Source organism: Scyliorhinus canicula, chromosome 5, assembly GCF_902713615.1.
Source record: "Scyliorhinus canicula chromosome 5, sScyCan1.1, whole genome shotgun sequence".
Lineage (NCBI taxonomy): Eukaryota > Metazoa > Chordata > Chondrichthyes > Carcharhiniformes > Scyliorhinidae > Scyliorhinus > Scyliorhinus canicula.
In genome coordinates this window covers 45,830,801-45,845,382 of record NC_052150.1, presented here as the reverse complement: position 1 = coordinate 45,845,382, position 14,582 = coordinate 45,830,801, and the positions used below count along the sequence as shown (strand labels likewise).

At 43.6% G+C, this 14,582-nt stretch overlaps 1 protein-coding gene across 4 annotated transcripts in view; it reads left to right on the top strand.

Annotated features, from left to right (window-relative positions):
* Positions 1-14,582, top strand: part of LOC119965944 (lysine-specific histone demethylase 1B) — a 160,758-nt gene that overhangs the window by 51,145 nt on the left and 95,031 nt on the right. For all 4 annotated transcript variants that reach the window (XM_038796978.1, XM_038796976.1, XM_038796979.1 and 1 more), the window contains one exon: positions 7,742-7,955. In XM_038796978.1, coding sequence (XP_038652906.1) covers positions 7,742-7,955 — 214 coding nt within the window. The remainder of the gene's footprint in view (positions 1-7,741; positions 7,956-14,582) is intronic.

The window sequence follows — 14,582 nt, the reverse complement described above, 5'->3', positions numbered from 1 at the left end:
ACCACTTGAGTAGGTATCTTGACAGATGATCAAAACCATGATCAAAGAGGTAAGTTTTAAGGAGCCTATTAAAACGGGAGAGACAATTACAGTACCTGATGAAGACTCAACTGCCAATGGTTGAGCTGTGCAGATACCTTGGATGATTTTAGAGCTGGAGGAAGTTGGATTTGAGGATGAATGAGGTCATGGAAGAATTTGAAAGCGAGGATAAGAATTTTAAAGTTAACATGCGTTGTTTAACTGAGATGCGATGTAGGTTAATAACTAGAGGGGTGATGGATGGATGTGGCTTGGTGAAAATTGGGATATAAGTAGCTTAGATACCAAATTTTTGGATGAGTTCAAATTCATGTAGGGTGGAAGATGGGATAATTGTCAGGAGAGCATTGGAACAGTCAAGACCAGAGGTAACAATTAAAGCAGAGATGAGATTTACTCAGCTGATGAGCTGAGGGTGAGTCAGGTGAAGCTGTGGAGGTGGAAATCGGCAGTCTTTGTGATGTCATAGAAATGTTATTGGAAGATCATCATGTGGTCAGACATACTGAAGGTGCAAGCAGTCTGGTTTAGTCTCGGACAATTCCCAGGGAGATGTCGCTGTTTACCCCGTGTTTTGTCTTAGGCTCCATCTTGATGGGGTTTCTTAAGGGTTTGCCTTTTACCCTAAGAATACTACCATTAGTGGATTTTTTTTTTTTTAACATTCTTGTTTATTTAAAGCCCTCGAGACATCTTCATACTCGACACGAGGTTGTAACTGTTGCTTCCCACCAGATCTGTATCATAATTGTGTGACATTGCATTTTGGTTATGTCAGTGTCAGATGCTGCTTTACCCTGATTCCCCCTCTCAAGTCTTTATCCCAACCATTTATTCTTATATGTCCCCCAAAGTCTCAGAGTATGAGGTGCCTTGACCATCAACTTCTAAATTAATTACTTTTTTTGTTTCATTTACTTCTAAGAAGGATTTTTTTTTTGCGAGAGTCTTGGATTCTACTTGGTTTTGTTGACATTTTCTCTTTTCTCCTACGATTTATTCCAAAGATGTGCATGTTAGATGGATTGGCCATGCTAAATTGCCCATTAATGTCCAAAGCTGTGCAGGTTAGGTGGGGTTATGGGAATAGGGCAGGGGAATAGGCCTAGGTATGATGCTGTCTGAGGGTCCGTGCAGACTCGATGGGCTGAGCGGTCTCCTTCTACACTAGGAATGTTATGGTTCTGTAGGAACTTTGAATCTACAGACTATATTTTGTTTTAATGAATTTAGAGTACCCGATCCTTTTTTCTAATTAAGGGGAAAATTTAATATAATAATCTTTATTATTGTCACAAGTAGGCTTCCATCAACATTGCAATGAAGTTACTGTGAAAAGCCACATTTCTGCGCCTGGGAGGTGGAGTTGAAATGCCCATCAGCCATGATTGAATGGCGGAGTGGACTCGATGGGCCGAATGGCCTTACTTCCACTCCTATGTCTTATGGTCTTATGGTCCGAAATCGCTATAGCCGAATATTCGGCCTCCTCCACCCTCAGGACCAGTCCCCTACCCAGGACAAAGAAATCAATACGGGAATAAACCCTGTGCACATGGGAGAAAAAAGAGTACTCCCGAGCCCTCGGCCTCCCAAACCTCCAGGGATCCACTCCTCCCATCTGGTCCATATCCCCCCCCCCCCCCCCCCCCCCCCCCCCCCCCCCTCCCCAAATGATCAGGATCAGGCCCCCCACCTCCAGGTCAGGAATGCGGCCCAGCATACGCCTCATGAAACCAGCATCATCCCAATTTGGGGCGTACACATTTACCAACACCACCCTCTCCCTCTGCAGCTTACCGCTCACCATCACATATCTGCCGCCACTATCAGCCACCACCTCAGACGCCTCAAATGCCACCCTCTTCCCCACCAGGATCGCCACCCCCCCGGTTCTTCGCGTCGAGCCCTGAATGGGAAAACCTGCCCCACCCACCCCTTCCTCAGACGGACCTGGTCCGCCACCTTCAGGTGAGTCTCCTGCGCATGGCCACGTCCGCCTTCAGCCCCTTCAGATGCGAAAACACCCGGGCCCGCTTAACCGGCCCATTCAACCCCCTCACGTTCCACGTGATCAGCCGGATCAGGGGGCACCCCGCCCCCCTCCCCCGCCGACTAGCCATGGCCCCTCGACTGCTCGCCCCTGGCCAGCACCCATTCGGCCCGTTTCCCACGGCGATAGAACCTCACCCCGCCCCACACCAGCTCCTCCCTGGCCAATCCAGCAGCAACCCGGTATCACCCGCCCCCCGGCTAGGACCCCTCCTAGCCGCGACGCTCCCTCCATAGTACTCCCGTGAGCCAGCTGGCTTCTGCTGACCCCGGCAGCTCCCGTCCTATCTCCAACACCTCCCGATATGGGGTCACCCCCCCCCCCTTGCATCAGCTCCTTGGCACCGCTTCAGCGTGGGAAAATGGATCTGATATCCACGCCCCTTGCCACCAGCTCCACCCCCCTAGTCCCGCAGCGCGGGAAACCAGAGGAAAGCCCGCGCTTTCACACTGCCCCACCCCACGCCCCCCCCCCCCCCCCCCAACGCAGCTCCCAAATAGCAGTCCCAACCCATCCACCGACCCCGTACTAACAAAAACAGATCAACCACAAACCCCGATACCCCCCTTAAGACACAAAACCATAACCAACATCATCCGAAAGCGAGAGAAAAAAACAAACGGAATAACCAGCAACAACATACACAGTGATACAAAAAGAAAACTCCCACAGCCCCCAATCCCTAGTTCGAGTCCAACTTTTCAGCCTGCACAAAGGCCCACGCCTCCTCCGGGGACTCAAAATATTAATGTCGGTCCTTGTAGGTGACCCGCAGGCGGCAGCATGCCGAACTTCACCTGCTTGCCGTGGAGCACCGCCTTCGTCCGGTTGAACCCGGCCCTCCGCTTAGCCACCTCTGCACTCCAGTCCTGGTAGATGCGCGCTACCGAATTCTCCCACTTGCTGCTCCTCACCTTCTTGGCCCATCGCAGCACACACTCCCGGTCACTGAACCGATGGAACCGCACCAGTACCGCCCGCGGGGGTTCATTCGCCTTAGGCCGCCTGGCCAGTACTCTGTGGGCCCCCTCCAGCTCCAGGGGCAGATGGAAGGATCCTGCCCCCACCAGCGAGTTCCGCATCACGGCTACATAGGCCGGCAGGTCCGACCCCTCCAGCCCCTCCGCGAGGCCCAGGATCTGCAAGTTCTTCCTCCTTGATCGAAACTCCATCGAAACGTTCTTGCCACTTTTTCTGGAGTGCCTCTTGCATCTCCACCTTCCCCACGAGGGCCGAAACCTCATCCTCGCGCTCAGAGGCCTGCTACTGCAACTCTAGTATCGCTGCACCCTGAGTTGTCTGGGTCTCCAGCAGCTTACTTGTCGTTACCTTCAGGGATTCCAGCAACTCTCCTTTCAGCTCTGTAAAATAGCGCAGAAGGGCCGCCTGCTGCTCCTCCGCCCACTGCCTCCACTCCTCAGGGGCTCCACCGGCCGCCATTTTGTCCACCTTCCCCCGCTTTTCCAGGGGAGCTGCTGCCGTTTTTCTCCTCGCCCCACTCCGGGTCCGCACCATAAATCCCGGGGGGTTTTGTTCCAGACCCCTTTATCCATCGGGAATCGTCGAATCAGCGCCGTTTGGGGCCCTTAAAATAGCCCACAAGTCTTATTAAAGCGGGAGCTGCCGAACGTGCGGCTTAGCTCCGCATAGCCGCAACCAGAACAAAGCCTCCAAATGTTAATAATGAGTTGCAGTGTTGATGGGGCTAAGTTTGCTGTTGTTGTTACCAGTGCCTAGGTCAATGCCGGGTTTGATTCCTTTTTATTGACTTTGTAATGGTCTGATACAATGAAGACATCACAGGCAACTGCTCTGATTCTCCTCCAAAGCTCAGTCTGTGAGGCCATTTGTACTACTTTTGAGAGAGTTGAATCTTCCTCTGTTTGCAAAAGGTTTGACAGGGTTTCATCTCTGATCCCAATTACTCTCGAGTGTGTATGAATTCATCTTGGAGGATCCCAAATTCGTAAGCCACCCTGAGTCGCTACAGGTCATTTATAAATGAGTCCATGATTTTTTTTTTTTTGCTGCCTCCTTTTGTTTGCTCAATTATCAAACGTTTTTGAGATTTTGTGGTTCTTTAAGCTCTTCCCACTGCGATCACCATGTTTTGTGAGAGTTTGGGTTGCAGGTGGCGTTTCTTTCGCTTTTGTCTGTTGCCCTAAGAATGTTCTAACAGACTATTATTTGTAAAACATAATTTCTGGTTTGTTTGCAGATCTATATACATTTCAGTACACTACACGAGTTACTTCTGTTTCTCACCAGATCTATATCCCAGTTATGTGACATTGTATTAAGTGCTCCTGATGTTGACACTTTATAGCCCCGCAACTCACTTTATCATCTTGCACCATGTTCAGTGTGCTCATTTCCTGCTATACATGCAACGGTTTGAGGGAAATGTCTGCTTGAATGAAAAAAGAAAACATGTATTGCAGACTTGGTTAATGAAAATAGATTTTTAATCCTATGACGAATAGGAAAAGGTTAATCTTTTGATTCATAGCTGGTAAACATGGAAGCAATTTTCCCTTTCCAAACTTTAAAATGGAGGCACTAAAAACATAAAATGCTGAAAATATTTAACTTGGGCAGCATCTGTGGAGAGAGCAACATAGTTAATGCTTCAGGTCAATGATCTTGCATCTGCTTTTCAGAGCAGGCCAGATTGAATTTCTGAAATTAAATCTCGATGTAGATGTATATTAGTAATTTTGAGAAGAACACTTTATAATATCGTCATATGCATGATATTCAGTGCGTCCAACCATTAACATTAATCAAGGATTATTGATGGATGTAATTTGGGAGGCTTTTTGACCATATGCCAGGTGAATACTTGCAAAGCTTCAGTTCAGTAATCCGTTATGATTCTTTTTCAATTAGCCATTTTGGGAAACTTTACTCTATAATGAATGGTTGCTTAACTGAACTGTAATTTTCAAATTCCGATTAAATGCTCGATTTAAAATCAACCCCTTTTCCTTGTTATGAAGTGCTTTCTGTTCTTTGGATGCTTTTGCACCAGTTACCTCTTGACATCTCTCCCAAATGACCATTCTTGTGTGGAAAGTTCATCTTAGTTGAGTTTGATTGGGGAAAGCCGTGGCATAGTGGTATTGTCGCTGGAATAGTAATCCAGAGACCCAGGTAATGCTTTGGGGACCAAGGTTCCGCCACGGCAGATGGTGAAACTTGAATTCAATAATAGAAAAGTCTAATGCTGACCATGAAACCATTTTCGATTGTTGTAAAAACGTATCTGGTTCACAGATCCTCCTTACTTGGTCTGGCCTACATGTGACTCCACAGCCACAGAAATGTGGTTGACTCTTAAATGCCCTTGGGGATGGGCAACGAATGCGGGCCCAGCCAGCGACGCCCATATCGTACGATGAACGAATAATCCATTTTATCAGGAGTTATTGTATTCAATCAGAGCTAGAGCACTGTCTAATTTTTCCCCTACTAGAGGGTGCTGACTATTTGTGTTCATAACTGCCCTTTAAATTGTGATCGCTAATTCTTTTTAATAATAATCTTTATTAATGTCGTAAGTAGGCTTGCATTCAGCACAGACGAGGGACTGAACAACTAATTTTCTGGTCTGCATGGTTCAGTAGAGGTGCATTTGCCCACTTAACAATTGGAAATCTGAATATATTTTTGATTTAAAAATTTTCAAATTGTTTTGCGACATTAGAACATAGAACATAGAACATTACAGGCCCTTCGGCCCACGATGTTGCGCCGTCCTGTGAAACCCCTCTAAAGTCCCTCTACACTATTCCCTTATCGTCCATATGCCTATCCAATGACCATTTGAATGCGTTTAGTGTTGGCGAGTCCACTACTGTTGCAGGCAGGGCATTCCACGCCCTTACTACTCTCTGAGTAAAGAACCTACCTCTGACATCTGTCCTATATCTATCTCCCCTCAATTTAAAGCTATGTCCCCTCGTGCTGGACATCACCATCCGAGGAAAAAGGGCTGTCACTGTCCACCCTATCTAATCCCCTGATCATCTTGTATGCCTCAATTAAGTCACCTCTTAACCTTCTTCTCTCTAACGAAAACAGCCTCAAGTCCTTCAGCCTTTCCTCATATGATCTTCCCTCCATACCAGGCAACACTCTTGTAAATCTCCTCTGTACCCTTTCCAATGCTTCCACATCCTTCCTATAATGTGGCGACCAGAACTGCACACAATACTCCAAATGCGGCCGCGCCAGAGTTTTGTACAACTGCAACATGACCTCATGGCTCCGAAACTCAATTCCTCTACAAATAAAAGCTAACACACCGTACGCCTTCTTAACAACCCTCTCAACCTGGGTGGCAACTTTCAGGGATCTATGGACATGGACACCGAGATCTCTCTGCTCGTCCTCACTACCAAGAATCTTACCATTAGCCCAGTACTCTGCCTTTCTGTTATTCCTTCCAAAATTAATCACCTGACACTTTTCTGCATTAAACTCCATTTGCCACCTGTTAGCCCACCTCTGCAGCTTATCTATGTCCCTCTGTAACTTGTAACATCCTTCTGCACTGTCCACAACTCCACCGACTTTAGTGTCATCTGAAAATTTACTCACCCATCCTTCTACGCCCTCCTCCAGGTCATTTATAAAAATGACAAACAGCAACGGCCCCAAAACAGATCCTTGTGGCACACCACTAGTAACTGGACACCAATCAGAGCATTTCCCATCAACCACCACTCTTTGTCTTCTATCAGCTAGCCAATTTCTGATCCAAACTGCTAAATCACCCTGAATCCCATGCCTCTGTATTTTCTGCGATAGCCTACCGTGGGGAACCTTATCAAACGCTTTACTGAAATCCATATAAACCACATCAACTGCTTTACCCTCATCCACCTGTTTGGTCACCTTCTCGAAGAACTCAATTATTAAACAGTCCACTGGTCATAGCTTTTTGCTAAATATATTGTTCCAGAGGAATAGCTGATAACTTTTAACACTTATATTCCGCTTTATAAAGCATAAACTGTAGTGAATTTCATGATTTTTGTGTCTGTTTTGATCATTCTTTTCAAAGTTCTGGTGGCTTGATTATATAACATTTGTTTATTTGGGTGTGTTCAATTGTAAATGTTATATTTTCAGTTAGTAAAATTAAATAAAAATATGAGCTGTGTATAATGAATACTTTAAAATTAATTTGTGATTATTGTCTACGAAACTTTTGTGGCTCCATTAGTTTTCTAAAAGATGGTCCATGTATCGTTAGGGGGCCTCACGGTAGCATGGTGGTTAGCATCAATGCTTCACAGCTCCAGGGTCCCAGGTTCGATTCCCGGCTGGGTCACTGTCTGTGTGGAGTCTGCATGTCCTCCCCGTGTGTGCGTGGGTTTCCTCCGGGTGCTCCGGTTTCCTCCCACAGTCCAAAGATGTGCTGGTTAGGTGGATTGGCCATGCTAAATTGCCCGTAGTGTAAGGTTAATGGGGGGATTGTTGGGTTACGGGTTACGTGGGTTTAAAGTAGGGTGATCATTGCTCGGCACAACATCGAGGGCCGAAGGGCCTGTTCTGTGCTGTACTGTTCTATGTTCTATGTTCTATGTATATAAACAAGGGAATTTTCTCTCATCATATAATATTGATTTATTTTTACAGCGAGTGAGTGAGGTTGGAGATAATAAGTGGTATTCCATGCTGATTGTGCCCCCACTGCTGAAGGACAGTCCAGCAGCCCCCTTTCTCGGTGCCTACTACCCAGACTGTGTTGGCATGAGTCCATCCTGCAGCAACACTAACCGTTTCCACAGTGAGTTCTCCAGTATGAAGATGACTTCGTTGGAGCACATCAAAAACAATATGCAGTCACCGGGTAAGATGTCACAAAAAAACCTGCTGACAATGCAAGCCATAAAATGAGTCAATTTTTATGGTGACTTCTTGTGGGTCATTTCAAAGATTAGCTTCTGACACAGGTGGTTGAAAATGAAAATTTTCAACCACCTGTATTCTACAATCTAAGTGAAACAATTTAGCCTGATTAATATTGCCACCGCAGGTTCCCCACCACCACCAAAAAACACCTATCTGTATTGTTTCCCACAGCTGGAAGACAGGGTGGTCAGGTTCACAAGTACAGATGTTCTCAATGATGCTTTACACTTCTTGTCTTGTGTTCTCTCTCTCTCACTCCCCCCCCAAGTCCACCCACCCAGAAAGCAAGGTAACTGTGAATTGGTCCGATCTAGGAGCTATACTGAGTAACAATAAATACATTTGAGGTTACAAAGTACTTTATTGTTTTAAAAAACTTTCCTGAAGATGGAATCCATAAGTTTTGCTCCGCAATGATTCCAAGACTGAAGAGCATTCTCTGGAACCACATTATTATTCATTTCTGAAAGTTGTATCGAGAGGCCATTGAACAAGGGTCATAATGGAATGAACCTGAACCTGGCCTTGCCTTATATCTGCATCTGCCGAGTTCCATCGGGGAATATTGGATAGTTATCAGGAGAGGGAAAATAGGAGTGGACCAGAACAATCATATATTTCTGAATACTATCATTTGTTGGTCTTTCTGCTTTTCTATTCTTCTAATGAAATCGCATGATTTTACATTTTCCCCACCGCATCTGCCATATTTATGCCCAATCGCTTAAGTAGTTTATATTCCTTTCCAGTCTCTTGCATCCTCATTATGAATTACCACCCCACTTTGCTTTGTCTCCCCAGAAAACTTGTATACATTATACTTGGCTCCCTCATCTAAGTTGTTGATGTGCGTAAAGAACTAAGGCCCAAGTACTGTTCCTTGTGGTAATCTACTGATTACAACTTGCCAACCAACAAAAACTATTTATTACTTGCTGTCTTCTGTCTGTTAACTAATTTTCCATCCAGGCTAATATATTGCTCTCGGTCCCACGAGCCTGTGGCGCCTTATCGCATGCCTTCTGAAAATCCAAATATACTGTATCCATGGTTTCCCCCTTAACCACTTCTAGTTACTCCCTCAAAACAATTTGTCAAAACACTATTTTCCTTTCATAAAACTCTTCACTCTGTTTAATCATATTATTTTTTTTCTAAGTGCCCTATTCCCACATCCATAATGTACTGCCACTCAAACTTCCGTTAGGAAACTGAATGCAAAATAGAGACCAAATCAGGGATTTTCCTGATTTTTGTGGATGAGTTACTCATTACTTAAACTTGCAAAGCCATTGGGGGTTAAAGGAGAAAAATGTACTTGTAGTTCAACTTCTTGACTAAGATGTTTATTTTGGTTTTGATTGGACAAATGTATTTTGAAAATACCATTCAGCACTTCAAAACCTAATCCAATCCCATATCTCCCATAGCTCATTTTTGGATTATTATTCAAGGTATCTGGATTGCTAACCACTAAACTGCTGGACCCCCAAGGAGATGAACTTTCTTTCTTCTTTGCAGCAACGTATCATATTGATTTATTGGATGAGGTCAACCTATCAACTCAGTTGGTAATTGCTATTTTCCCCTCCAAAAGCAGATGGACCCCCCTGCACAAAAAAGTTTAAAATTAAAAATGTTTATCTCAAATAAAAGTCTTTGAATCACAGTTGAATCTACAATTTTAACAGCACATTTTCCAATTCAACATTTATATAACAATATGAATCGTTATTGTCACAAGTAGGCTTTATTAACACTGCAATGAAGTTACTGTGAAAAGCCCCTAGTCACCAGATTTCAGCCTCTGTTTGGGTGCACGGAGGGGAAATTCAGAAAGTCCAATTCACCTAACAAGCATGTCTTTCGGGACTTGTGGGAGGAAACCCACGCAGACACTGGGAGAAAGTGCAGTCTCCGCACAGACAGTGACCCAAGCTGGGAATCAAACCTGGGACCCCAGTGCTGTGAAGAAACAGTGCTAACCACTGTGTTACCCTTTCAGTGCTTTGATCTCCATATCCAAATTTTTGGCACATATATTTTGATTGCCGTGTGCTGAATTCAACATCCCATAATTTTCTGTCCATCAGAGCATTATTATTTATGTCTATATTCCCCATGTGCTCTCTGGTAAACATTTACTGGTTTTGTAAATACATGTGTTTCACAAGCCAAAATGTACAAAATGAAACTCTCAAACCATTGAAATGTTGAAAGAAAGATGTTATTGCATGCATTTATTCTTCATGGAAATTCATTCTTTGTATTAATTTTGGGTTAGTGATATGATCAACACTACTTTGATGCAAAAGGCCCATATGTTTGTTTACTGTTCATAGACAACCAGAAACACTGCGCTATTATTTTTGTAACAGTACACAGTTCTGTGTATAATATATTTTGATGGTTAACTCTGAAGTACCACTCAGCAACCTTTTGCTCAATCAAACATCAAATTTATGATGGTACACCTCAGATGGCACACCATTACATGAAAATTGGATGGCATTCTGATTGTATCTTGAATGCAATGCGGCATATGTGCATGTCCTTGTATCTATTTTTGAAACTGAGTGCACTCGTGATCTAGCATAGGATTATGTTTTGGTTCCTGTATCTTAAACTCTGATGATTTTTCACTTTAACTTTTGAAAGTTGAGTTTTGAGTTGATGAAAGCATTTGCCAAGCTTTACCTGTCGTTGGAATTGGAGACCCTATGTTCAGCAGAATTAGCTTGGCGTTTATGAAAGGAAAATGGTTCTGGAGTTTATTCCAATAGCCACAAAACAAATTAATTAGTTCTATTAAACAAACTGAGCAACCTCATGTTTTTAAGGTAGACCAGTGGTCTCTCTTTGGCATGCACTTTCTTTTGGTTTTATGAATTAAATTGAATTCTAGTACAATAAATATACTTTTAAACTTTCCCATTGTTAAATTGATATGGTGCTGTGCCAGTTCACTGCACTACAGAGTAAAGAAGAAACAATGTAGTACCATTTGCCATTTTTATTCAAGCATGCTGTTTTCCTTCAGGTTCAAATAATTTAAGGCACATAGCAGCTGTGTAATGCAGACTGGAATGGTCCCTTGCTCAATCCCTAGTCCACGCTGAGTTAGTTGATCTAGGTTTATGGTGATGATAGGCCAGTAACACAAGCTCCTGTTCTTCTGGCAGGGGAAAGTAAAATGTGGCCAGATTTCCCTCTCCTGATTTGTCATATGTTGACTCGTGCTCTTGTGCACATCAGGTGAAGTTGACCTTTTTGCATTCTGTTGCAGATCCCTCCACATTTATTAGACCTACTTTTGATAAGTAAACAGATAAGCTTATGAACACGCTTAACTGGCTTATGGCGTTGAAGTAAACTATTTGATCCAATGTGTCTATACTCTTTGCTTGAATAGTACAAAACAAATCCCTGATCTTCCCTGATATCCCCCCACCCTCACCCCACTATCATCTGTAAATTTTAATCAATTTTTTCCCTTAAGAGATGCAAGGGAAACCAGACACTGCAACAAAATTTTCCAAACTTTAAGTATAATGTTCTGTTGCATTGCTTTTTTGAAGTCATTCTAAATTAATGCATCACAAATCTTATTTACCCACACTCTCCATCAGCACTATTCATAATATTGACGTCATTTGAATCTCTGCCTGTCTGCCTTTCCAGTAAAAGTAGTTTCAACATCTCCAACAGTTTCACATTGCTGGTACCATCCTCTTGAATCTGTTGAATCTTTTCTCCAGTTTTCATGCCCTTTTCTTAATGGCACATTGTATTCTAATTTTGGCCCAGTCAATTCTTTTGTTTCAGATTCATTAATATTTCTTTATTCTGGCATGGTTGAACTATATGTAGGGGGGGAAAACAATCCTTCCCACCTTTTTATTTGGTTGCACCTGTGTCTCTTCACACTTTTGTGGAAATGTGTATTTAAACTCTTCACCTATGTTTGTCTACACCCTTCAATATTTTTCGATTAAATGTATATAAATACTTGTTTTCTCTCTCTATTTGCATCACACTTTTCCATGTGAAATGATCAACACAAAACTGAACAATTGATTGCAATGCATGTCATTTGCTGAGAGCTTTTATTTTTTGGTTTAAATTGTATAAAATGTGGAAGCATGAAGGACCAGATTTTGTCTTTAAAAAATAGATCTGAGCAGCTCACCATAATTGATGTGCAAATTAGCCAAAAACTTTTATTGAGGATGAGTTACTGCACAAGTACAAAAGTTTTCAAAAAATATATTTAGAGTACCCAATTATTTTTTTTCCAATTGAGGTGCGATTTAGCACGACCAGTTCACCTACTCTGTACATCTTTTGGGTTGTGGGGGTGAGACCCACGCAGACAAGGGGAGAATATGCAAACTCCACATGGACAGTGACCCGGGGCTGGGATCGAACCCGGGTCCTCGGTGCAGAGAGGCAGCAGTGCTAACCACTGTGCCACCGTGCCGTCCCTTCATCATAGAGAGTTAAGTCTTATAATTAAGTCTCAGAAACTATTTAATAATTCCAGTGATTGGTAATTTACCCCTTTTGATCGAGAAAATACTTTCAGTTTGTGCATTGTTGAAAGAAATTGTTAAAATGTCAGTTTTATTTTGTGCACTTTTTCTATCTGTGCCTATTTCTGAATCTGAGCTTTCTTTTCTCCTCACTACCGGATTTGACATTGAATTCACTCTTTCCGGTTGTTCCTCTACTTATTTCTCCATCTATAAATTTCATTGTTTAAGGAGAAATGTTGTTTGTCAGTTTGCTCATCAAGGTCTCAGGTGCACTTTTGACTTTGCACCATTATCAGCTGTCAATTGCAGCAGTTTTGTCGGTAAAATTACTTTGCAAACAACTCCCAAAACGCCCGGCATGTCACAGCAAAGCGTGGCTCAATTTTTTTTATTTTTGAGTTGCTCATGCTTCACCTATTCATAGCAAATTTGGTTGTCATGGGACATGATATTCAGGTATCTCTACTTCTGGAGAGAGGCTAAATTTTTTTTCTTGTCGATTTTGAAGACCGTTGGAATGTTAATTTTGGCTCGATGCACATGACAGAAGATGATGCAAAATTACACAGAAGAGTCCGACCCGGAGAAAGAATAGGGAACAAAAAACAAAGAACATGATTTGTGTCGTGGGAAACATTAAATTTGATGTGTATGGGGACTTCTGGTGATATGTAAAGTCAAGATTCACAATAAGTGGCTCCTGGCAAGGTCTTTGTATTGATCCCTTTTACCCTTTTTTTGGGGTGCGTTTTGGTGCCCAAACGCAGTGAATTAAGTAGGTGAACTCTTTCCTGACACAGGTATGTCGAATCGTTGACAAAGATGCTCCATATTAAAAAGGCTCAGGAGAGAAGTCAGTCAAAGGAAAGTGAAGGAGGGAACATCGCCAATCCTGACCATTGGACAGGGTGGCACTGGTAATGGTGCAGGCACTTGAAACGTTCGGCAAACAAATGGATAGACAGTTTGAATAGCAGGGCCAGGAAATTTAGGAATCTTTTAAAGCCACTATTGAAGAGGATTTGGGCCTGAGCCGTGAACAGTTGGTTTGAACACTGGGAAAGCTCACAGCAAGATGCTAAAAAGGGTGGAGGAGGCACATTGGGTGCTCGGGCAAAAGCCAAGACCGAAGGAGCCACCGTGGGTGGTGATAATCTGCTTCCATAATTATCAAGGAAAGATGAGGATCTTGGGAGTGGGCGAAAGGATTCTGAATATTAACTGGCATGGAAATACGGAGGGGTTTTTGGTGTTGTTCGCTGGCACGCAAGGTGTATTCCGTATCATTTTTAAAAATAAATTTAGAGCATCCAATTCATTTTTTCCAATTAAGGGGCAATTTTGCGTGGCCAATCCACCTACCCTGCGCATCTTTGGGTTGTGGGGGGGGGAAACCCATGCAAACACGGGGAGAATGTGCAAACTCCACATGGACAGTGACCCAGAGCCGGGATCGAACCTGGGACCTTGGTGCCATGAGGCAGCAGTGCTAACCACTGCGCTACCGTGCTGCACTTGTACCAATTTTGTTTGTTACGTGTTAGGGCCTTGCTACATGGGGTAAAGCGTGAGAGTACTCCGCGATGGTTATTTCAGACCATGAGGCGCGTCTAATGGACTTAAAGTGGGGGCTGAGTGCAGCGAGCGGGTTGGATGTAGACCTGTTATCAGATCTTGAGTTCTGTGCAAAGGATTTGGGGGCCATAAAGAACTACGTTGAATGGAATGAGAATGGGCTGGTCTCGGTGTCTGGTGTGGGAGGCATGAAAGGGGTGGCTGGCGGGTGGAGGTCATTTGGGAAAAGTCATATATGGATAGGGAGAACAAGCAGGAGTGTCCAGAGGTAATGGATGAAATTCTGGATGTGGATAGGGAGTAGCGAGTGACCCAATGCCAGAGCTCTTGGCATGAAGGAAGAATCTGCAAATGTAGTTTGATCAACTGTCCATAAGCCAGGGGGTGCGACAGTTGTGACGGATAATGGGGATGGTATATGAGTATGGGGAGAAGGCTAGCCGACTGTACACGCA